Source organism: Giraffa tippelskirchi, chromosome Y (assembly GCF_054371585.1).
Source record: "Giraffa tippelskirchi isolate mGirTip1 chromosome Y, T2T-mGirTip1v1.2.pri, whole genome shotgun sequence".
Lineage (NCBI taxonomy): Eukaryota > Metazoa > Chordata > Mammalia > Artiodactyla > Giraffidae > Giraffa > Giraffa tippelskirchi.
This window is the reverse complement of record NC_137290.1, coordinates 1,006,144-1,029,755: the sequence shown is the minus strand read 5'-3', so window position 1 is coordinate 1,029,755 and position 23,612 is coordinate 1,006,144. Positions and strand designations below refer to the sequence as shown.

Sequence of the window (23,612 nt, the reverse complement as noted above, 5' to 3'; positions counted from 1 at the left end):
TATACAATGGAATACTACACAGCCATAAAAAAGCAACATGGATGGACCTAGAGATGGTCACACTGAGTAAAGTAAGTCAGACAGAAAAGGAGACATATCCTGTGATGTCCCTTATATGAGCAATCCAAAAGATACAAACGAACTTACTTACAAAAGAGAAAGAGACTCACAGACTTTGAGAATGAATTTATGGTTGCTTAGGGTTGGGGAAAGGGATAGTTAGGGAGTTTGGGATGGACATGGACACCCTGCTGTATTTAACATGGAGAACCAACAAGGACCTGCTGGACAGCACAGAGAACTCTGCTCAATACTCTGTAATAACCTTATGGTCCCCAGGGGGAAGGATGGGGGAAGGGATAGTCAGGGAGTCTGGGATGGACATGGACACACTGCTGTATTTAACATGCAGAACCAACAAGGACCTGCTGTCCAGCACAGGGAACTCTGCTCAATACTCTGTAATAACCTTATGGTCCCCAGGGGGAAGGATGGGGGAAGGGATAGTTAGGGAGTTTGAGATGGACATGGACACACTGCTGGATTAGCATGGAGAACCAACAAGGACCTGCTGGACAGCCCAGGGAACTCTGCTCCATGTTGTGTGGGAGCCTGGATGGGAGGGGAGTTTGGGGGAGAATGGATACATGTGTATGTAAGGCGGAGTCCCTTTGCTGTCCACCTGAAACCGTCACAGCAGTGTGGATCAGCTATACCCCAATACAAAATACAAAGTTTAAAGGAAAAAGACAGGACATAGCTGGTACGTAGACCCATATCCTCAGACAGAATTATCGTCATAACTAATTTCCCACCAAGGTTTTCTATAACCCGTCACTATTCCTTCCTTTCTCCCGGCAGGCATGTCGAAACATTAAACAAGGCTTGACAGACAGCTGGTTTCCTTCAGAAAAATCCAGACTCAGCATCAAAGACAGGAAAGCGCAACTTCTCTGAGACGTGGATTCGGACAGAAAGCCATGCCTCTAAGAAGTAGATGGCGCGTGCCGGGGAGATCACACCGAGATGACGGCTCTGCCCTGCAGTCTCCTCTCGCGGAATCCACAGCCTTGATGCTCACGTTGCAAAAACCAGAGCCCTCCCTGCAGTTCTGTGAGCATCACGAAACCGACAGCTGTTTCCTCGGACGTGAGGAGCTCAAGGGTTTCCCAGGGAAATGACATCACACCTGCTTGTACCAGGACTTGCATTTGGGCTGGGTTGACCGAAACGTTTTGTTCAAAACCCGAAGGAACCTTTTGGCCAATGCAACATTTTGTTTGGCTTTTTTGGTTTGTTTTTAAATATCAGCGCTTTCGGGGTTTTTCCCAGCTTTATTGAGATGGAATCGACATAGTTTAAGTGGTTACATGATGTTTATTTAATTTTATGTTATATATTATATGCTATGTCATATCATATGCAAATTGTATGTATGTTACATGTATTATGGGTTTCCCTCGTGGCTCAGATGGTAAAGAATCTGCCTGCAATGCAGGAGACCCTGGTTCGATTCCTGGTTCAGGAGGATCCGCTGGAGAAGGGATAGGCTGCCCACGCCAGGATTCTTGGGCTTCCCTGGTGGCTCAGCTGGGAAAGAATATGCCTGCGGTGTGGGAGACCTGGGTTCAATCCCTGGGTTGGGAAGATCCCCAAGGAAGGGGGAAGGGAAAGGCTCCCCACTCCAGTATTCTGGCCTGGAGAATCCCATGGACTGTATAGTCCATGGGGTCACAAACAGCTGGACATGACTGAGTGACTTCCCCTTCAGGAGAACAGATATGATATAAAATACAGCACTGGTCTCTTATCGGAGGCTCTCATATTCTGACCAAACCCACTGAGAACTAAAACAAACTCCCGCATTTCTGCCACAGGCGACAAGCGGTCCTGCCCTGGATTTTGACAGGTGGAATTCCCAACCATCACGAGCAACTGCTCTTTCCTCTCCAAACACAGAGCTGGCCTCACTAGCTGTCTGACCTTGACTGCTCTGGATCCCAGAGCCGACCAAGGGTCAGTGGCAATACTCCATATGTGTCAGGGTCCTGCTTTATTTCTTTTTTTTTTTTTAATTTTTTTTAAACATGGACCATTTCTAAAGCCTTTACTGAATTTGTTGCCATATTGCTTCTGTCTTATGTGCTAGTTTTGTTTTGACCTCCCAGCATGTAGGATCTTACTTCCCTGACCAGGGATTGAACCCGCATCCCCTGCACTGGAAGGTGAAGTCTTAAACCACTGGACCACCACGGAAGTCCCTCTCATCTTGGGCTCTTTCACGGCCTTCCTTCCTCCTCTTTGATATTCTTACCTCTGCAGCCGCTCTCAGCTGGGCGGCTCGAAAGCAGAAGCAACACACGGATGCCAGGCTCACACTTGACCCAGACTGACTGCCCGTCTCCGTGGGGTCACGGGCTCCAGGCAGGAAGTGCGGGGAGTGTGTTCCCACCAGTGACACGTTGGTAGGGAGAATGGATGCCCTGCTAGACCTTGGATGTGTCTACACGGGCCCCTCCCTACACTTTCCCCATTTTGCCTGCCTTTCTCCTCTGCAATTTTGAGACCCAGGTTCAGTCTCTGGGTCGGGAAGACCCCCTGGAGGAGGGCAAGGCTTCCCACTCCAGTGTTCTCGCCTGGAGAATCCCCACGGACAGAGGAGTCTGGCGGGCTACAGTCCGTGGGGTCGCAGAGTCAGACACGACTGAGCGACTAACATGAACACCCCCATTTGCCTGCCTGTCTCCCACATTTTCCTTCCTTGACCCCCAAGTTTGCCTGCCTCCCCAACCCCCACCCCCACGTTGCCATCAAGACATTAGAATCTATTTGTTGGAGTTACCTTAACTGTGGTTGCCACACCTTCCTCCCCCTCCCCAGGAAGCTTATTTTTAACAGGAAAAACACTTTGTATCGGGGTAGAGCCGATTAACTACATTGTGATGGTTTCAGGTGACCAGTGAAGGGACTTCGCCATACATATACATGTATCTATTCTCTGCCCACAGAAAGCCCTGCTTGCAAAGAAACACTGAACCACTCCTGGAGCACAGGCTTTAGGATGAAAACACCACCCCCCACGCCCTACCCACCCCTGGTCAGTCATCCATCCCGGGTCAAACTCGGAGCAGGATGTGAAGGCTCATGAAGGCACTGACCTAGGCTGGAAGCCCTCCTGCTCACCCTCCCAAAGCCCCATCTTCCCCCACCAGCAAGGCTGCCTCCCTCCCGGGGTGCAGACACTAGCCTGGGGTGCAGACACCAGCTCAGGGTGCAGACATCAGCCTGGGGTGGGCGGAGGGGGGGCCCAGCTCACGGGGTGCGTTTTCTCTGCAGGTCCCAGCTGCTCCCGTGGGTGTGCCTCGTTTATTTTTAATCCTCCCCGACATCTGCCTCGCGGCCTCCGGAGAGGAAATGAGGCCATCTGAACAAGGCGGACGGATCACCTGAGGTGCCATCCCTGGGTGAGTTCTCAAAGATTTCTGTGAAAAAATACAGCCATCACATGCACACACCGCTATATTTAACATGGAGAACGCTAGCAAGGTAATGCTGAAAATTCTCCGAGCCAGGCTTCAACAGTACGTGAACTGAGAACTTCCAGATGTTCAGGCCAGATTTAGAAAAAGCCAAGGAAGCGGGGATCAAATTGCCAACATCCGTTGGATCATAGAAAAAGCAAGAGAGTTCCCGAAAAGCATCTCCTTCTGCTTTATTGACTATGCTAAAGCCTTTGACTTTGTGGATCATAACAAACTGTGGAAAATTCTTCAGGAGATGGGGATACCAGACCACCTGACCTGCCTCCTGAGAAATCTGTATGCAGGTCAGGAAGCTACAGTTAGAACTGGACATGGACCAACAGACTGGTTCCAAATCGGGAAAGAAGTACATCAAGACTGTATATTGTCACCCTGCTTATTTAACTTATATGCAGAGTACATCATGAGAAACGCTGGGCTGGAAGAAGCACAAGCTGGAATCAAGATTGCCGGGAGAAAGATCAATAACCTCAGATATGCAGATGACACCACCCTTATGGCAGATAGTGAAGAGGAATTAAAGAGCCTCTTGATGAAAGTGAAAGAGGAGAGTGAAAAAGCTGGCTTAAAACTCAACATTCAGAAAACTAAGATCCTGGCATCCAGTCCCATCATTTCATGGCAAGTAGAGGCGGCAAAAAATGTAAATAGTGACAGGCTTTATTTTCTGGGACTCCAAAATCCCTGCTTTATTGATTTTTAAAGCAAAATTCTGCTTTATTGACTACACCAAAGCATTTGACTGTGTGGATCACAGCAATCTATGGAAAGTTTTGAAAGAAAGAGATGGGAATATCAGGCCACCTGACCTGCCTCCTGAGAAACCTGTATGCAGGGCAAGAAGCAACAGTTAAAACTGGACATGGAACAACAAACTGGTTCCAAATTGGAAAAGGAGTACGTCAAGGCTGTATATTGTCACCCTGCTTATTTAACTTATATGCAGAGTACATCATGAGAAACGCTGGGCTGGATGAAGCACAAGCTGGAATCAAGATTGCCGGGAGAAATATCAATAACCTCAGATATGCAGATGACACCACCCTTATGGTGAAAGAGGAGAGTGAAAAAGTTGGCTTAAAGCTCAACGTTCAGAAAACTAAGATCATGGCATCCGGTCCCATCACTTTATGGCAAATAGATGGGGAAACAGTGGAAACAGTGTCAGACTTTATTTCTTTATTTTCTTGGGCTCCAAAATCACTGCAGATGGTGATTGTAGCCATGAAATTAAAAGACACTTACTCCTTGGAAGGAAAGTTATGACCAACCTAGACAGCATATGAAAAAGCAGAGACATTACTTTGCCAACAAAGGTCCGTCTAGTCAAGGCTATGGTTTTTCCAGTGGTCATGTATGGATGTGAGAGTTGAACCATAAAGAAAGCTGAGTGCCAGAGAACTGATGCTTTTGAACTGTGGTGTTGGAGAAGACTCTTGAGAGTCCCTTGGACTGCAAGGAGATCCAACCAGTCCATCCTAAAGGAGATCAGTCCTGGGTGTTCATTGGAAGGACTGATGTTGAAGCTGAAGCTCCAATTCTTTGGCCACCTGTTGCAAAGAGCTGACTCATTGGAAAAGACCCTGATGCTGGGAACGATTGGAGGCAGGAGCAGAAGGGGACAACAGAGGATGTGATGGCTGGATGGTATCACCGACTCAATGGACTGTGTTCAGTGTCCTATGGCAGCCTGGATGGGAGGGGAGTTTGGGGGAGAATGGATACATGTATATGGATGGCTGAGTCCCTTTGCTGTCTGCCTGAAACCATCACAGCAACATTGTTAACTGGCTATACCCCAAAGCAAAAAAAAAAGTCAATTACAGCCATCAGACAAACTATTGTATTTAGATAAACAACACGGTTGTACTGTATAGCACACAGAACTATATGCAATATTCCTGTGATAAAACATCCTCAAAGAGGCTATGAAGAGGAATACATCTGTGTAGGTGTAACTGAATCATTTTGCTGCCTATCTGAAACTAACACAATGTTGCAAACCAAGCCGACTTCAAAAACGAAAGGCACAGCTGTGGGAACACAGTGCTCCTGTTCGGCCGTCTCCAAATACTGACTTTCCCTTGGCGGTTTTTCTTCTGCTCCCGAGCTTTCTCTCAGAGAAACCACATGTTGATACCACATGAGCCGAGGGTCTTCACTCCATGTCAGTCCTTCCCAGGGCAGTTTCCAAAATGTACCTGGACACGGTGCATTCTGAGTTTAGTCACATCCCCTTCTTTTATTTAGAAAATGCACACATGTCCACGTGCAAAGTAAGTTGAGCTGTCTTTCCCTCGTTTCTCACTGTTTATAATTTCAGATGATTTGAATGATTGCATTTCAGCCCTTCATCGTTAGCCCTAGCAGCGTTCAGTGTTGAAAACTCAAGTCGGTTGGAATTATTGAATTAGAACGTAATGGAATAGAAATGGAATAGAAATGTCGGTTGAATTATTTCATGCGTGCTAAGTCGCTTCCGTTATAGCTGAGTCTTTACAATGCCATGGACTGTAGCCCGCTCCTGTGTCCATGGGATTGTCCAGGCAAGAACACTGGAGTGGGTTGCCATTTCCTCCTGCAGGGGATCTTCTTGACCCAGGATCGAACCTACATCTCTCTTGTCTTCTGCATTGGCAGGCAGATTCTTTCCACTATCGCCATGTTATGCCCACCCGTCAAGGGGTGAAGGGTCTATTCTATCTTGAAAACCGATTCTTCGCAAGTTACAGGGCAGGTTTGAAATAAACTCACTAGATGCACTTTAATATTTTGTAAAAACCACATAATATGCATACACTGTTGCTGAGAACGTAAGTGGGTGCAGCCAATGTGGAAAACACTATGGAAGCTCCTCGGAGAACGAAAAAACACAGTCATCATATGATCCAGCAACCCCAGCCTAAGGCACGTATCCAGACAAAACTCTGAAAAGATAACGCACACTCAAGCTCAGAGCAGCTCTGCTCACAATGGCCAAGACATGGAAGCAACCTAAATGTCCCTCGACAAGGAACACACAAAGAAGACTGTACGTTTATCCAATGGAATATTGCTGAGCCATAAAACAGAATGAACTAATGCCAAGTGCAGTACCATGGACAGACCTAGAGATTATCGTACGAAGCCAGAAAGACTAACATTAATACCATATGATACCACTTATATGTAGCATCTAAAAAATACAGCAGCATAGTGACTGTCTCAACGCAGCAGCAGACGAGAGAGACGTAAACTACTATGTATAAAATAAGCTCTGAGGACATTTTGTACGGCACAGGGAACGTGGCCAATATTATATACTCACTATAAATGTCGAGAATCATACCCCAAAAATAAAGGAAACAAAGAGAAACTAAGATGTTGACGACATAAAGAAGAATTACACCCCAAATGTGAATCAATAGATTCTACTCCTGTAACAAATATTATACAAAGGTACTTTACAATTTCTTTAAAGACAAAAACTGCCAACATAATATGAAGTGTCTTGCCACACATCTGCCTGATGTGACGTACAGCAATATAAAACATAAATAACATGTTTAGTTATTTATAAGAAGACTTCCCGGGTGGTCCAGTGGCCAGGACTGTGAGCCCCCAGTGCAGGGGGCCCAGCTTCAATCCCTGGTTTGGGAAGATCCCCTGGAGAAAGTGAAATCAAAGTCAAAGTCGCTCCGTCGTGTCTGACTCTTTGCAACCCCGTGCACTATACAGTCCGTGGAATTCTCCAGGCCAGAACACTGGAGTGGGGAGCCTTTCCCTTCTCCAGGGGATCTTCCCAACCCAGGGGTCGAACCCAGGGCTCCCGCATTGCGGGCAGATTCTTTACTAACTGAGCTGTCAGGGAAGAGCTGGCAACCCACTCCAGCATTCCTGCCTGGAGAAGCCCATGGACAGAGGAGCCTGGTGGGCTACACAGTCCATAGGGTCGCAGAGAGGCAGACACGACTGAGTGACTTTCACTTTCGACACTCTTGAAGGTGAATATACTCACAAATGTCTTTAATCCTTAAACGGATACTAAGATGAAAAGCATCAACAATCCACTGACGATTAATTGTGAATCATGAGATTCAGAACAAGGGACTCTAATGAAAGATGTGGGCTTCCCACGTGACTCAGTGGTAAAGAACCCGCCTGCCAAGCAGGAGATGGGGGTACCATCCCTGGGTCGGAAGATTCCTCTGGAGGAGGAAACGGCAACCCACTCCGGTATTCTTGCCTGGAGAAGCCCATGGACAGCGGAGCCTGGCGGGCTACAGACCACAGGTTTGCAGAGCCAAGTTAGCAACTATACAGCAAGAAAGATGCAGCCAGGTGAGTCTGGCTTTGCATGCCTGAGAACACGGACTAACCTGATTTTCCTCAGTGAACCTCCTCTTTCCCCCATAACCCAGGAGCAACCCGTGAATATTCAAATCACGTGAAGACAGACGCAAACACTCATGAACAGCAAATCAAGTCAGAGGAACCAAGCAGCTTCTGTCACAGAAACGCCCGATTAGTATGAAAAGATGCAAGAACCAGGCGTGCCATCTCACTGGGACTCTGGTAGCACCTTTGGCACCGCCTATACAACCGAGGTTCAGAAATAAATTCAGGCTCACCCCTGAACGCACGTGATGGTCAGCGCACCCCCAGTGGGGAAGCGGACATAGGAACGCTGAGAGAAGGCGTCTGAAATCACACACGGGGGTACAGTTACACCTGGTCATAGTACATTGTCATCTGCCACGCAGTGAATTGTGTCCCCGTGAGATTAACATGTTGACGCTCTGATCCCCCTCAGGTCCTCAGAGTGGGGCTGTATTTGGAGATAAGGGTCTTTGAAGAGGGGTTGAAGGTTACATGCGGTCATCACGGTGGGTCCTGATCCTTCGAAATTGGGACTTATTTAAACTTATTTAAACCCAGAGGTCATCGAGTTTAAACAAATAGCCCTTGTGCATTAGGCTGCGTCCAGATTCCACTGGACTGGGGGCTTTATGTGAAGAGGGGATCAGGACACACACACACACAGAGGGATGAGCACGTGAGGACCCAGGGAGGAGACGGCCGTCCACACGCCCAGGAGAGGGGTCTCAGGAGGAACCAGCCCTGCCCACACCTGGGGGTCTCAGACCCCAGCCTCCAGGACCAGGGAGGGGGGGGTGAATGTCTGTTGGTCAAGCCGCCCCATCTAGGGTGATTTTATGGCAGCCCCAGCTCACAAACGCATCCGTTTTCCAAGGAAACACTTGTACAGGTTATAGCCATCAGCGCGCCTTGCAGGTCCCATATGGCAGTTTGTGGAATATAAGCGGCCAGCGTCATTCTGGAGTCCATAAGGACCAAAACACGATGTAACACGACATAACCCTGAAAAACCAAGTCACGGGACGCAGTTGAAAAGCACCGTGGAGACACGACAGAACGCGTCTGGACAAGAATGTGCCCTGCTAGCTCTGCCGAGCTCAGGTCGCATCTCTCTGATCTGTATTCGAACTGAAAACCGTTTGTGTCTTTTGGCCCCAAAACGTCAACACATCGGGTACTCACGGTTTGATGGAGTGGCCACACCACGCGTCGAGCTTGATGGGTGAGGAGGACGAAGACCCAGCCGTGACCTGTAACCAAGAGCTGAGAGTAAGCACAGTCGTATCCAGGGCAGACTGTATACAACACCCATGAGGCCCCTTCCTGGGGTTCTGCCTTATTCCGGGTGACTCAGGGATCAAGAATCTGCCTGTCGACGCGGGAGACCCAGGTTCGATCCCTGAGACGGGAAGATCCCCTAGAGAAGGAAAAGGCAACCCACTCCAGTGTTCTTGCCTGGAGAATCCCAGGGACAGAGGAGCCTGGTGAGCTACAGTCCATGGGGTTGCAGAGAGTCAGACACCACACACACACACACACACACACACACACACACACACACACACACACACACACACACACACACACACACACGGTGAAACAGACTAGGACCCTGGGACACTTTGCTACAGTGTTGGCGCCTGCACAAGCAGTCTCCTCCAGCAACAAAATGCAAAGAAACTATACGGGACTAACAATGACTGCCTGCATGCACAGTTGAGGCAAATTATCAACAATAAGATACAGAAAGACCACTTCTGAGGAGCTGGGGGCAAAAGCAGGGTGGAGTTAGTGCACACGGCTCCCCCCCACCAAGGCGGGCTGGCAGACCACCCTTCCATCCGAAGCTACCTAACTGTCCCCCAGCCTGGGAGCTCAGAGGGTAAAGAATCCGCCTGCAATGCAAGAGACCCCGGGTTCGATTCCTGGGTCGGGAAGATCCCCTGGAGGAGGAAATGGCAACCTACTCCAGTATTCTTGCCTGGGAAATCCCAGGGACAGAGGAGCCTGGTGGGCTACCATCCGTGGGGTCACAAAGACTCGGACAAGACTTAGCACAGCCCAGCACAATGAATCAGATTCTTCAGTGAGAACTCTTCAAAGATGCTCATTTAGTCTGTATACTATATCATGGTAACAGATGACTCGTGAACAACCTTTCACTCCTCAATGGAAGCCATCAATGCCTGGAGAGTTGGCATTATATTTACTTGCAATAAGCAAAGTTTTGCACACAGTCTCGGATGATTCATGAGGTTTCAGAGTCATGAGCCCACGATTGTCGAATGAAATCATCTTGTATTTTTTTTTAACTGTTTCGTTTTAAAGATTTTTTTTATGTGCACCATTTTTAACGTCTGTATTGAATTTGTTACAATACTGCTTCTGTTTTATATTTTTTGGCCAGGAGGCGGGTGGGATCTCAGCTCCCTGAGCAAGGATTGAACCCACACCCCCTGCATTGGGTGGCTGAAGTCTTAACCTCTGGACCCCCAGGGAAGTTTAGTGAACCCTTGTTGTGTTATGTTTTAGCCCACTTCTCTGACATTAGGTGTGTAACTTAACTCCCGTCTTGATTTTTAAAGTCCCACTAAATAAAACTATGGTTTTTGCTGTCAAACCAGGCAAAAACAAAGGTATGTTTCAGTTAATAATTGGGCGATGGGGGGCTGGGAAATTCAGCTGCCCACACTGGGCAGCTTTATAACACCGATTAAAGCCTTTTCTGTACAAGAGGCATGTTGAAGTCATGATGCATTTGTTTTTAAGCCAAAAGCATTTTCTTCTCTGCTGAGAAAAAGTATGGAACAGAGGACTGGCGTTGACCTGAAGAGAAACAACAGGCAGATAATCCAGACCTGGATGTTTTCAGCCCCCTAACAGAAACTGAAAACAGAAACCAGAGAAATCGGAGACGCGGCCATCTGAGGCGGTCAGCGCGGATTTGAGGCAGTGGATAAAACTGCAAGAGTAAAAAGAAAACATCAAGGATGAAGTAGAGAGATTCCAGGGTTTAAAAATACATGATAGGGATCTTCCTCGAAGTCCAGTGGTTGAGACTTCACTTCTAATGCAGGGGCTATGGGTTGAAAGTCTGGTTGGGGAGCTAAAATCCCACACGCCTCAAGGTCAAAAAATAAAAATGTAAAGCAGAAGCAACATTGTAACAAATTTAATACAGACTTTGGGGCTTCCCTGATAGCTCAGTTGGTAAAGAATCCGCCTGCAATGCAGGAGACCCCTGTTCATTCCTGGTGGCTCAGCTGGTAAAGAATCCGCCTGCAGTGCGGGAGACCTGGGTTCGATCCCTGGGTTGGGAAGACCCCCTGGAGAAGGGAAAGGCTACCCACTCCAGTGTTCTGGCCTGGAGAATCTCATGGATTGTATCGACCATGGGGTCGCAAAGAGTTGGACATGCCTGAGCGACTGTCACAAAAAAAAATTAAACAGGCAGTGACGTAGACTTCCAGGCTGACCATCTTCCCTAAGATATCATGGCATGGATATAACGAACCTATTACTCTTCCTTTTAAGTGGCTTCTTGAGGCATGAAATCTCCTGTCCAAGCCTTTTTAAAGTCTTAATGACTCTGCCAAACACACTCATGACTTTATGTCGTGTTCATAAAGTTTCTTAATTATGTTCCTGAGCAATAAATACAATAACAGGAAGATCCCTGCCTCTGGATCCATATTTTACAACCACAATATATGAAGATGTTTGGTTGGCTATGAGAACCACAGTGTCTGTCTTTGGCAGAAAACTGAACCCATCACCCACAAGGTCAAGATTGTTTGCTTGGGGTGAGAACTGTGCCCAGCACACAGTTTCCTCTGTTAAAACTTGAGTGGCAGAACTTCCCTGGCCGTCCACTGTTTTAAGAACCCACCTGCCAGTGCAGGAGAGCCAGGTTCGATCCCCGGGTCGGGAAGATCCCCTGCAGGAGGAAGTGGCAACCCACTCCAGGATCCTTGCCTGGAGAATCCCACAGACAGAGGGGCCTGGCGGGCTACAGTCCATGGGGTTGCAAAGAGTCAGACAGGACTGAGCAACTGAACCACACAGCTGCTGTCCAATGCCTGCGGTCTGTATCTTGGCCAACATTTCCTGCGGTAATCCATCAAAGAAAGATGCTCCCTCCAGCGTGACCAGCAGTAAGGAGTCCCTTCTTTTGACTTTAAAATGGTTACGAGATTTTGTAATAACTTTAAATGGGGTATAATCTATACAGATGTTGAATCACGACATTGTAAAACCTGAGGCTGATATAATACGGTAAATCACATATGATCCAGCAATCCCACTCATGGACACATATACCCCCAAGAAAACCATAATTCAAAAAAATACATGCACCCCCCAATGTTCACTGCAGCACTATTCACAGTAGCCTGGACGTGGAAGCAACCTAGATGTCCATAGAGGAATGCATAAAAAAGATGTGGTACATACAGACAGTGGAATACTACGCAGCCATGAAAAAGAATGGAATAATACCATTTGCAACAACACGGATGGACCAAGTGATGATCACACTGTGTGAAGTAAGTCAGACAGAGAAACACAAATACAATATGATGTCACTTATTTGTGGAACCTAAAAAAAATGATATGAATAAACTTATTTATAAAGCTGAAACAGACTCTTTGACACAGAAAACCAACTTCTGTTTACCAAAGGGAAAAGGTGGGGGAGGGATAAGTTAGGTATTTGGGGTTAACACACACACACTCTTATACATAAAATAGATAATCAACAAGGACCTACAGTATAGCACAGGGGACAATATTCAATATCATAAAATGTTGCTAGTGGTACAGAATCCACCTGCCAACGCAGGAGACACAGGAGACGCAAGTTAGATCCCAGGGTCAGGAAGATCCCCTGGCTGAGGGTGTGGCAGCCCACTCCAGTAATCTTGTCTGGAGAATCCCATGGACAGAGGAGCCTGGTGGGCTACAGCCCATGGGGTTGCAAAGAGTTGGATGCAACTCAGCTTACACATATGCAATAATCAATAAGAGATAAGAATCCAAACATTTGTATATCTGTGTATAACAGAATTACTTTGCTGTATACCTGAAACTAATCTAATGTTGTATATCAACTGTTCTTCCATAAAAAATGGTTTTGATTTTTCTGGCTATTAAGCTTCTTGTAGTTGTTATTCAGTTGCTAAGTCGTGTCTGACTCTTTTTGACCCCACGGTCTACAGCACGCCAGGCCTCCCTGTCCTTCACTATCTCCCGGAGTCCACTCAAACTCATGTCCATCGAGTCGGTGATGCCATCCAACCATCTCATCCTCTGTCACCCCCTTCTCCTCCTGCCCTCAATCTTTCCCACATCAGGGTCTTTTCCAATGAGTCAGCTCTTCCCATTAGGTGGTCAAAGTATTGGAGCTTCAGTATCAGTCCTTCCAGTGAATATTCAGGGTTTATTTCCTTTGGGACGGACCAGTGTAAGATTCTACTGCCTCAGAAACATTTTTATCAGGAGAAAAGGAACAGACGACGTACCATCTTTGTATTGAACTACAGCAATAAAAGCCGAGCTATGACATCTCCCTAAACCCCTGTACAAGCTAAGGCACTTATGTCTTGTCCAACTCTGTGCAACCCCATGGACTGTAGCCCACCAGGCTCCTCTGTCCATGGGATTCCACAGAATACTGGAGTGGGTTGCCATTTCCTCCTCCAGGGATCTTCCTGACCCAGGGATCGAACCTGTCTCTTGTGTTTCCTACACTGGCAGGCAGGTTCACTAACATTAGTGCCACCTGGGAAGCCCAAACCAATGTACACGATGCACCAACTCTGCAGACCTTGTCAGTGACTTGACCACAAGGCACTGATGAAAAGCCCTGAACAGCGTTCAGGAGATGCCTCTTTGCACACCCCCACCTCCCCTCCAGCCTGGACAGGTGGCCCCGGCGGGCAGAGCACACACAGTGTGGTTAAGATGGGACAGAACCAACCCTCAGGACACACTGTGGGTGTGGACACCTCACAGGCAGCAGACCATAGTCCTGCGCCATGAAGGGACCTCAGAGGGTGACCCCGGGTGAACGCAGACCAGTGTATTCCCAGGCGTGGACCTGGGAAGGGCCTGGGAGCCATGTCAGCTTGGCCCCTGCTGCCCCCAGCCCTGGTTACCAGGGGACACACGGCTGCCTGCCCCCGCTGGGGCCCTGCCCCTCTGCAGGCTTCTGCAAGGATGGGTCACAATCTTTCCTTGCTGGGTCCTGACTCGTGTAACGCTCACCATCCTCAGACGGTCCAGGGCTCAGCAGTGGACCAGAGGCAGATAGACGGCTGAATTACTCCTGTTATTATGCTCGTGGGATCAGCAGCATCACTCCCCCACTTGTGGTGGCAGGTTTACTATTATAATCCCATGGGAGCTGGGCTACCATTAGAATATTATGATGGCAGCATCAGTATTATAATAGGCTTGCTGCTGTGGTTCAGTCGCTGAGCTGTGTCTGACTCTTTGTGACCCCGCGGACTGCAGCACGCCAGGCCTCCCTGTCCCTCACCGTCTCCCGGAGTTTGCTCAACTCCTGTCCCTTCAGTCGGTGACGCCATCCAGCCGTCTCATCCTCTGTCACCCTCTTCTTGTTCTGCGTTCAGTCTTTCCCAGCATCAAGGTCTCTTCCGATATAGTAGCCAGACTATTACATTACCATCGTGGTAGCTGTATTACTGTTACACTGTCACGGTGGCCATATTACTGTTACTAACATCATGTCAGCCGTATTACCGTTATACCGTCATGGGGGCTGTGCCATTATTCCCATCCCAGTAGCTATACTACTATTGTACTATCACAGTAGCCATGTTATTAATATCACGGTGGCTGTATCACTATTACACTGCACGGGGCCATGTCACTATCATCACCATCATGGAGGCCATGTTACTTATTAATATCACGGAGGCATATTACTATTACACTGCACGGTGGCCGTGTATTACTATCATACCATCACGGCGGCCATGCCATTGTGATCACCGCCATGGAGGTGGTATCGCCCTTCCTCCCCTGGAAGCAGGACTCCTCGTCCTCCTCCCCGTCTCTGTCACGGGCATCATCACCCTGCCAGGAGCAGAAGACCAGTGATGCTCAGGGCATCCCCAGCCAGCACTGCCTGAGCTCCTGCCGTGCCCCAGATGCGGTTGCACGTGTTGTGTCTGTAATACCTCACTTCAGGCTCCAAACCCGAAACAGACACTTCCTTCCCTCATCCTCCTTCGCATACTGAACGGCTGAGCCACAGAGCATTTAAGGAACTTCTCCAAGGTCCACCAGCGAGCAGGCAGTACGGCCCGATCACACCCTGGCTCTGACCCCTCGCCCCACAGCCCGGATTAACCCAAATGGAGAACACCCCCTCCAAAAAACAAAACAAACAAACCCATCACCTGCCTTCTTCCCCATCTGTATCTCCGTACATCTCTCTCCCTCCAGCTGTCCTCACAGCCTCACCTCCCACTTCCTCCTAAGTTTACCCCTTTTCTGATGGAGTAGGGAGACGTTCGTCTTCCCAGAACTTCACCCTTCTGCAGTCACACCTCGGAATATAAGCTCCTTTGCAGGTGACGAAGGTCACCTCCCTGCTGACCCCACGGAGCCTGTCCTCAATGACCCAGGTCACCCCTCACGTGATCACGTGAGCTATGGCGTTCAAACCTCTCTGCCTACTGAGAGCAGAGAGCAGAAAGTCAACAGTTCAAAGCGTAAGAAAGTCTTGAGTGGCTGTTGCTGGCCTTGAGGATGAAATGGCCAAGCAAAACAACGTGCGAAGCAACTGCATTCTCCCAACAACCAGTGAACTCAGACCAGGGTCCCGAAACCACGCTGCAATTATCATCACAACTTCAGCAGACTCTGACCACCTTCTTCTGAGACCCCCTTGTTCTAATCTCTCATCTCCGTCTCCTGTAACTCCTCAGCGGTCTTTCTGGAAGAGCCAGGCTCCTCTGACTTTTCATTGTCTTCATTCCTTTAGAAGCATGTTCTTCCATCTTTCCTTCTCCAGCCCCACATCCCCCACCCCGTCTCTTTCCTAGGCGATCTCATCTTTGCTCTTCAACAACTCCTCGACTCACCTCTGCCCAGAGCCTTTCAAGTCTACCCCCACAGACACAGATGGTGAAGGACAGGGAAGCCTGGCGTGCTGCAGTCCACGGGGCCGCAGAGTCAGACACGACTGAGCGACTGAACTACAGCGATGCGCATGGCATCTTCTCAGCAGCCCCGGAAGGTGGCTTGAGACTCCTGCCTGGGTCACTAAAACGCAATCCTGATCCCTTTCTGAACCCAGTCTTCTCCTATAACACCTCTTTCAGGAAGTCCCACTGGGTAAACCTCGGAGGCAAGGTTTCAAGATACTCTTAGGTTGAGAGAATCCAGAAGACAATCTTGTTTTCTGGTCTTCTCTTAGGAGGGACGAGACTTTCCCCAGAAGACAAGCCCCATGGGGGGAAAAAAAAAATCTTCCCCCAAAAGAATCCACAGTACTGGTTGGGTTGCATGACTTTTCCTAATACAATCCCCATCAAAGGACCAGCGCTGGAGGGCAGGTAGAGACAGCTGTCTTGGGGCACGCGCTCAGGCGAGGGGATCACAGAAAAGGGTGAAGAAATCTGACGTCTTTCAAGAAGGAGTTGGGGCCAGCGTTGGCGAGAAAATTCCAGAATCAGCCAGCAACCTTCTCTCTGCCCAGAGATACCGGCTTCATCCACCCCAGAGGGACAGCACTGAAATTCCGTTTCTTTGAGCTAGCAGACATATCACCAAAACAGAGATTTCCACATTTACAAAACTAAAGTTTCCAAATGCATAGCTAATTGGGTTCTATTAAGGCATTTATGGTTTAACTCACATTTACGCAAGTCCTTCTTCAGAGCTTAATTACAAATGTACGCTGCAGGATTTATTTTCGAAACGGCTCATTTTTTCCCCCCTTCATCCAGCTACCCAGAAAGTCAAAAACAAACAGAGCTGTGTGCACACAGCTTGGATGGTCTCAGCCCCTAAATCAAGTCACTTGTTTGGTTTTAATTAGTGGAAGTTTGACTTCGGCAGGAAAAACATCTTTTTGGAAAACAGCTTCCTTCTGGAGTCGAAAAATTATCATCCGTTAAGGAGACACAAAATGCCTCAAATTTCCTGCATGAAAATGGATGTTGTGGTAATTTTAGTCTATTTTTCTTTCAGCTGATAAAAATGCTATTTATCCAACAGGCATTTGTAAAGTGTTGGAGAGTCATAGCAGCTTCAGGAAAGGGAAAAGATTTTGAATTATTATTTGTGACATCCAGTCAGCATATTGGAGGAGGAAATGGCAACCCACTCCAGGATTCTTGCCTGGAGAATCCCATGGACAGAGGACCCTGGCGGGCTATAGTCCATGGGGTCGCACCCAGTCGGACATGACTTAGTGACTAAACCAAATCAGCCAGCGTATTAAAGAACGGATTGCCGTATCTGTGGGTTCTTTGTGAAATAAATTCTGGCTTTTATTTGTAGGGATATGTACATGCATGAAGAGAATGGCAATGCACACGCGTAAGGGATACATTTTAAGTTCACAGCAGTAATGATATCTGAAGAGAAGACGGTCAAGGGAGGATTGGCCTTAAAACTCTTACACACACACCCATTCCTATCCCATCCACCCAACCATCACTGGCAACAGAGTGTTAAAATTTTATCATGTATACAATAGATTTGAAATGTCCAGGGGAGATACCCATTGCTGGATGTTCAATTACAAAGAAAAGCATATGAGCTACTTTCCTAAATCTTGACCCCACATTCCTTTGAAGATAGGATAGACTCTAGACCATTTGCAGGAGATTTTCTTACAAAATAGAAGTGGTGCGGAGAGCCTTTCCCTGCCTAGAAGATTCTCGTTTTCTGTATCAGTCAGCTATGGCTTAAACTATGCTGCGTAACAAACAGTCCTATATCTCAAAGCCCTACCATAATAAAGAGTTATTGTTTCAGACCTATGAGTCTATTAATCAGTGACTGCTGGGCTGACCTAGGCTGGGTTCTCCCCACTCTGGCTAATCAGAATCCAATGGTTTAAATTCATGTCTGCTCCACGTAGTTTTATTATTTTTGGAACTAGTGGTTATCTTGGGCATATTTTTGAAATGCAGTATACAGAGGACAACTTGAACCATTTGGGATTGCAACGTTTTCTGCTGACATTCCAAAAAAGGAAGCAAAATGGATGCAAACTCCAAAGCCCACAGAGGAGGGAGGTGCGGTCCTCTCGTGAAAAAATGCAAAGGCATGGAGGAAGAAAAAAAAAAACTGAGCTACTCATGCCATCAACCGCACCTTCTAGCCTGCAGCCTGGTGAAAATGAAGAAGTGTTACTTGCTCAGTTGTGCCAGACTCTTTAGAACCTCATGGACTGTAGCCCGCTACGCTCCTCAGTCCATGGAATTCTCCAGGCAAGAATACTGGGAGCGGGCAGCCATTCCCTTCTCCAGGGGATCTTCCCAACCCAGGGACTGAACCCTGGTCTCCTGCATTGCAGGCAGATTCTTTACCATCTGAGCCGCCAGGGAAGCCACAGAGAGGGGACTGATCTCCTATTTCCCCTTTTGGATCCAAACGGCATCCTTTCTTTATTTTTAAATTTTTAACCAGAGTGTAGTTGCTTTCACATACCGTGCTGGCTTCTGCTGTACAGCAGGGTGAGTGAGCCATAGGTATACACAGACCCCCTCCCTCCTGAGCGTCCCTCCCACCTCCCCATCCCAGCCCTCTGGGTCATCTCAGAGCCCCGAGCTGAGCTGCCTGTGCTCCTCACTAGCTGTTTTACGCACTGTAATGTATGTATGGGGCTTCCCAGGTGGCGCTAGTTGTAAAGAACCCGCCTGCCAGTGCAGGAGACATAAGAGACAAAGGTTCGATCCCTGGGTTGCAAAGATCCCCGGGAGGAGGGCATAGCCTCCCACTCCAGCATTAGCATTCTTTTTTTTTTTTTTCCCCCCACTGGACGGCACCAGGTCTTAGCTGCAGCACATGGAATCTAGCTCCCTGACCAAGGATTGAACTGCAGACCGTTGCACTGGGACCGTGGAATCTCTGCCACTGGACCCCAAGGGAACTCCCCCGCTCCAGTGTTCTTGCCTGCGAAACCCCATGGACAGAGGAGCCCTGGTGGGGTCACAGAGAGTCAGACAGGAGTGAAGCAACTGGGCACATACCCCGTGTATAATATGTGTTATACAACGTACACAGTGTGACAAAGCATTGCAATATATGTATATTACCGAACAGGCTTCCCAGGTGGCTCCAGTGGTAAAGAACCCGCCTGTCAATGCAGGAGACATAAGAGATGTGGGTTTGACCCCTGGGTTGGGAAGATTCCCTGGAGAAGGGCAGGACAGCCCACTCCAGTATTCTTGCCTGGAGAATCCCATGGACAGAGGAGCCTGGTGGGCTGCAGTCCGTGGAGTCACAAAGAGTTGGACACGACTGAACAGCTAACACTTCACCACCTTGCCGTACACCTGAAAACATCACAACATTGCAAATCAACTGTATCTCAATGTAAAAAAAAAAAATTTTAATGAAATCACCTTCTCGCCCCGTTTCCTTGTCAAGCGTCTGTCAGAGAGCATCCCCTGAGACAGAGCCTCCTTCCAGCTGCACTGCTAAAGCCAGGATGACAGGTGACTCAGACAGCAAAGAGTCTCATTCCTGGGGTGTCCTGGGGGCAAATCCCTCCCCAGCTCTGATGCAGAGGAGAGTATACAGTGGTGAAGGCCCACCCACCTCAGCAGCTCCTGTTTGCACTTCACCACCTCCTGCAGAGAATTTAGAATTCCTTTGCCCACCCTGCAACCTCAGATCAAACATATCTGAGCGTCTGGGCCTGGGTCCTGCCATCAGGATTTTTTAAACCTCCCGGGGGTCCCTTAAGTAAAGCCAGAGCTGTGAGTCACTGCCCGGGAGTGACAGCTCAGGGTCACACACGGCCAGTTCACAGCGGGGGTTAAACCTGCGTTGCAAAGAGAAGAGAAGCAAGGAGCAGCAGCCAAGGGCTGCTTTCACACCCTCTCTGCAAAAAGAGCCAAGGGTCAGAACCCGAAACGGGTGAGTGAGAAGGGGAAGAAGCTTTGTCTGGAAAACCAGGTGGTTGCAGAAGACAGGAGACAAAGCCTATATACACCTACACCCTAGACAATCTGTAAACCACGAGTGAGCAGCTCCTGGGTGGATATTGCAAACGCTGAGATCAAACCAATGGCTAGAATTCACGGGAAAGAGCTACATCCACCGTTGGAATAACCATCAGACGTCCACAGAGAGTGAACCTGGACTGCTTCTTCAGAGATTTCCTCAGATCATCAAGAAATGAGAATAAAGCAATTATCCTTCCATTAAAATAAATAAAATAAAAAGAAATGATGGCTCTGGAATTCAAAAAGACGCACGCACCCCAGTGTTCACTGCAGCACTGTTTAACAATAGCCAGGACGTGGAAGCAACCGAGATCTCCACGGACAGAGGGATGGATAAGGAAGATGTGGTGTGTATACACCATGGAGCATCACTCAGTCATAAAAAGGGATGAGTGTGATTCAGTTGAACTGAGCTGGATGAACTGAGAGCCTGTTATACTGAGTTCAGTCCATCAGAAGGAGGAAAACAGATACCGTATATTAACGCATATATGCGCAATTGAAAAAAAAGATACTGATGAACCTGTTTGCAGGGCAGGAACAGAGACGCAGATGTAGAGAACCTACTTGTTAACACAGTGGGGAAGGAGAGGGTGGGACTGAGACAGTAGCCTTGACATATACACACCACCATGTGTGAAATAGATCGCCAGTGGGAAGCTGGTGTATAACACACGGGGCTCAGTTTGGGGCTCTGCGATGACCTAGGTGGGTGGGATATACATATACACACAGCTGACTCACACTGCTGTACAGCAGAAATCGACAATACTGTAAAGCACTTGTATTCCAGTTAAGATCAAATTTAAAAAATAAAATGAAGACCCATCTCCTAATAGAATCACAACCTGAGGTCCTATTGCGGGAGGCAGTGAGGACTTACGTATATGCATCTAGGAGACACACACAGTTCGGTGCATAACAAGACACAGTCAGAGAATCACTTTATACGAACAGCATCCCACGGCCGTCAAGTCCAAACCCAGGCAATGGCCCCTAAGCAGTTCTTTGTGCTGAGTCGTCAGAAATCAAACCTGGAATTTCCACCCCCTCACCTCACTTCCCAGCACTGGACTCGGGACCCGTTCCCTCAACCAAGCTCTAGCAGCAAATGGAGTAATGATCGTCATCAAACAAAACAAATTCACGCCTTCCCCAGGGGCTGTGGAGGCGGCCAGCCTCCCATCCGAAGTACCAGGGTCACCGCGGGTGGTGACGGCAGCCATGGAATTAAAAGACGCTTGCTTCTTGGAAGAAGAGCTACGACAAACCTAGACAGCGTGTTAAAAAGCAGGGATGTCACTTTGCCGATAAAGGTCCGTCTAGTCAAAGCTACGGTTTTTCCAGTAGTCATGTATGGATGTGAGAGTTGGACCATAAAGAAAGCTGAGCATCAAAGAATTGATGCTTTTGCACTGTGTTGTTGGAGAAGACTCTTGAGAGTCCCTTGGACAGCAAGGAGATCCAACCAGTCCATCCTAAAGGAGATCAGTCCTGAATATTCATTGGAAGGACTGATACTGAAGCTGAAACTCCAATACTTTGGCCACCTGATGGGAAGACCTGACTCATTGGAAAAGACCCTAATGTTGGGAAAGATTGAAGGCGGGAGGAGAAGGGGACGACAGAGGATGAGATGGTTGGATGGCATCATTGACTCGATGGACATGAGTTTGAGCAAGCTCCAGGAGCTGGTGATGGACAGGGAAGCCTGGCGTGCTGACGTCCACAGAGTCACAAAGAATCAGACATGACTGAGCCACTGAACAACCATCATAACCCAGCACAGAAACTTCTGCAAAAGAAAAATGCCCATCTGAGAGCTCATCACAAATTCTGGTCATGCAGCTGGCTCTGGGGAGAGTGTGTGTAATCCGGGAACATCTTAATATTGAAACTTCTCAACCATGAAAGAATTACAGTCCTGAAATGACTGCTTCCAGAGAAAGAAATGTCACCTATACTCGGGGTTATTGTAACGACCTGGTTCTGCCCTGGAGTTTTACCTAATAACCCAATTACAAAGGGTTTTTTTTTTTTTCCCCTGAGCCAGTACCTGTTTTGTTCACAAAATCTTGCATGAATACTGCACCAAGACTCTGCTTAGAGAAAGGCGTCTGGACTAGAAAGAAAAACTGTTAGTCGCTCAGTCGTGTCCGACTCTGCGACTCCCATGGACTGTAGCCCGCCAGGCTCCTCTGTCCATGGGATTCTCCAGGCAAGAACACTGGAGTGGGTTGCCATGCCCTCCTCCAGGGGATCTTCCTGACCCAGGGATCGAACCCGAGTCTCTTAAGTCTCCTACACTGGCTGGTGAGTGCTTTACCACCAGCAGCACCCACATGGGGTGACTTTATTCCCTGATGGACAGTTGCTGATGCTTGCAGATCATTATTATGACTCAGGGTGGGCAGAGATGCTCCTGGCGTGTGGTGAAGGAGACCAGGGATGCTGGTCCACACCCCACAGCGCCGAGGACGCCCCACATCAGAGATTCGTCCGGACCCCATGTGTCAGCAGTGCTGAGGCTGAGAAATGCTGACCAAGCATGAGAGACACTACCTGTCTGGCCATCTGGCCATCTACCTACCCGTCTATGTATCCATCTATCCACCTGCCCAGCCGGCCATCTCTCCATCCATCTGTGCATGTCCTTCCGGCTCTGGCTTGAAACCTGAGATGACCTGGCCCCCCAGGGGATGTAGAACAACGTCTGGAGACGTTCTGGCCGTGACAGCGATGGGGGAGGGAGTGCTCCCGGCGTGCAGTGGGGGCGACTGGGGGTCTTGCTACACACCCCACTGGACACAGGACGCCTACTTTGGAGAAGCGCTCAGCCTCGGGTGTCAGCCTGCTGAGACTGAGAAACCCTGAGCAGGCACGACTGTCTAATTATCTGTCTGTCTGTCCATCCATCCATCCATCCATCCATGCGTCTATCAGAGTGAGGCTGAGAAACCCTGAGCAGGCACGACTGTCTAATTATCTGTCTGTCTGTCCATCCATCCATCCATCCATCCATCTATCCATGCGTCTATCAGAGTGAGGCTGAGAAACCCTGAGCAGGCACGACTGTCTAATTATCTGTCTGTCTGTCTGTCCATCCATCCATCCATCTATCCATGCGTCTATCAGAGTAAGGCTGAGAAACCCTGAGCAGGCACGACTGCCTAATTATCTGTCTATCTGTCCATCCATCCATCCATCCATCCATGCGTCTATCAGAGTGAGGCTGAGAAACCCTGAGCAGGCACGACTGTCTAATTATCTGTCTATCTGTCCATCCATCCATCCATCCATCCATGCGTCTATCAGAGTGAGGCTGAGAAACCCTGAGCAGGCACGACTGTCTAATTATCTGTCTATCTGTCCATCCATCCATCCATCCATCCATGCGTCTATCAGAGTGAGGCTGGGAAATCCTGACCTAGCATGGCTGTCTAGGTATCTATCTATCTACTTATTCTATCTATCCATCCATTCATCCATCCATCCA

The 23,612-nt window shown here is 48.4% G+C and overlaps 2 protein-coding genes across 2 annotated transcripts in view; one reads left to right on the top strand and one right to left on the bottom strand.

The window, feature by feature from the left end:
- The window catches only part of LOC145537807 (polyprenol dehydrogenase-like), a 267,209-nt gene extending 265,712 nt beyond the window's left edge, over positions 1–1,497 (top strand). Inside the window, exon 12 of the transcript XR_014076431.1 lies at positions 862–1,497. The gene's annotated coding sequence lies outside the window, so the exon portion shown is untranslated. The remainder of the gene's footprint in view (positions 1–861) is intronic.
- The window catches only part of LOC145537805 (acetylserotonin O-methyltransferase), a 119,311-nt gene that overhangs the window by 12,581 nt on the left and 83,118 nt on the right, over positions 1–23,612 (bottom strand). Inside the window, exon 5 of the mRNA XM_081568677.1 lies at positions 9,084–9,151. Within this exon, the coding sequence (XP_081424803.1) occupies positions 9,084–9,151 (68 nt within the window). The remainder of the gene's footprint in view (positions 1–9,083; positions 9,152–23,612) is intronic.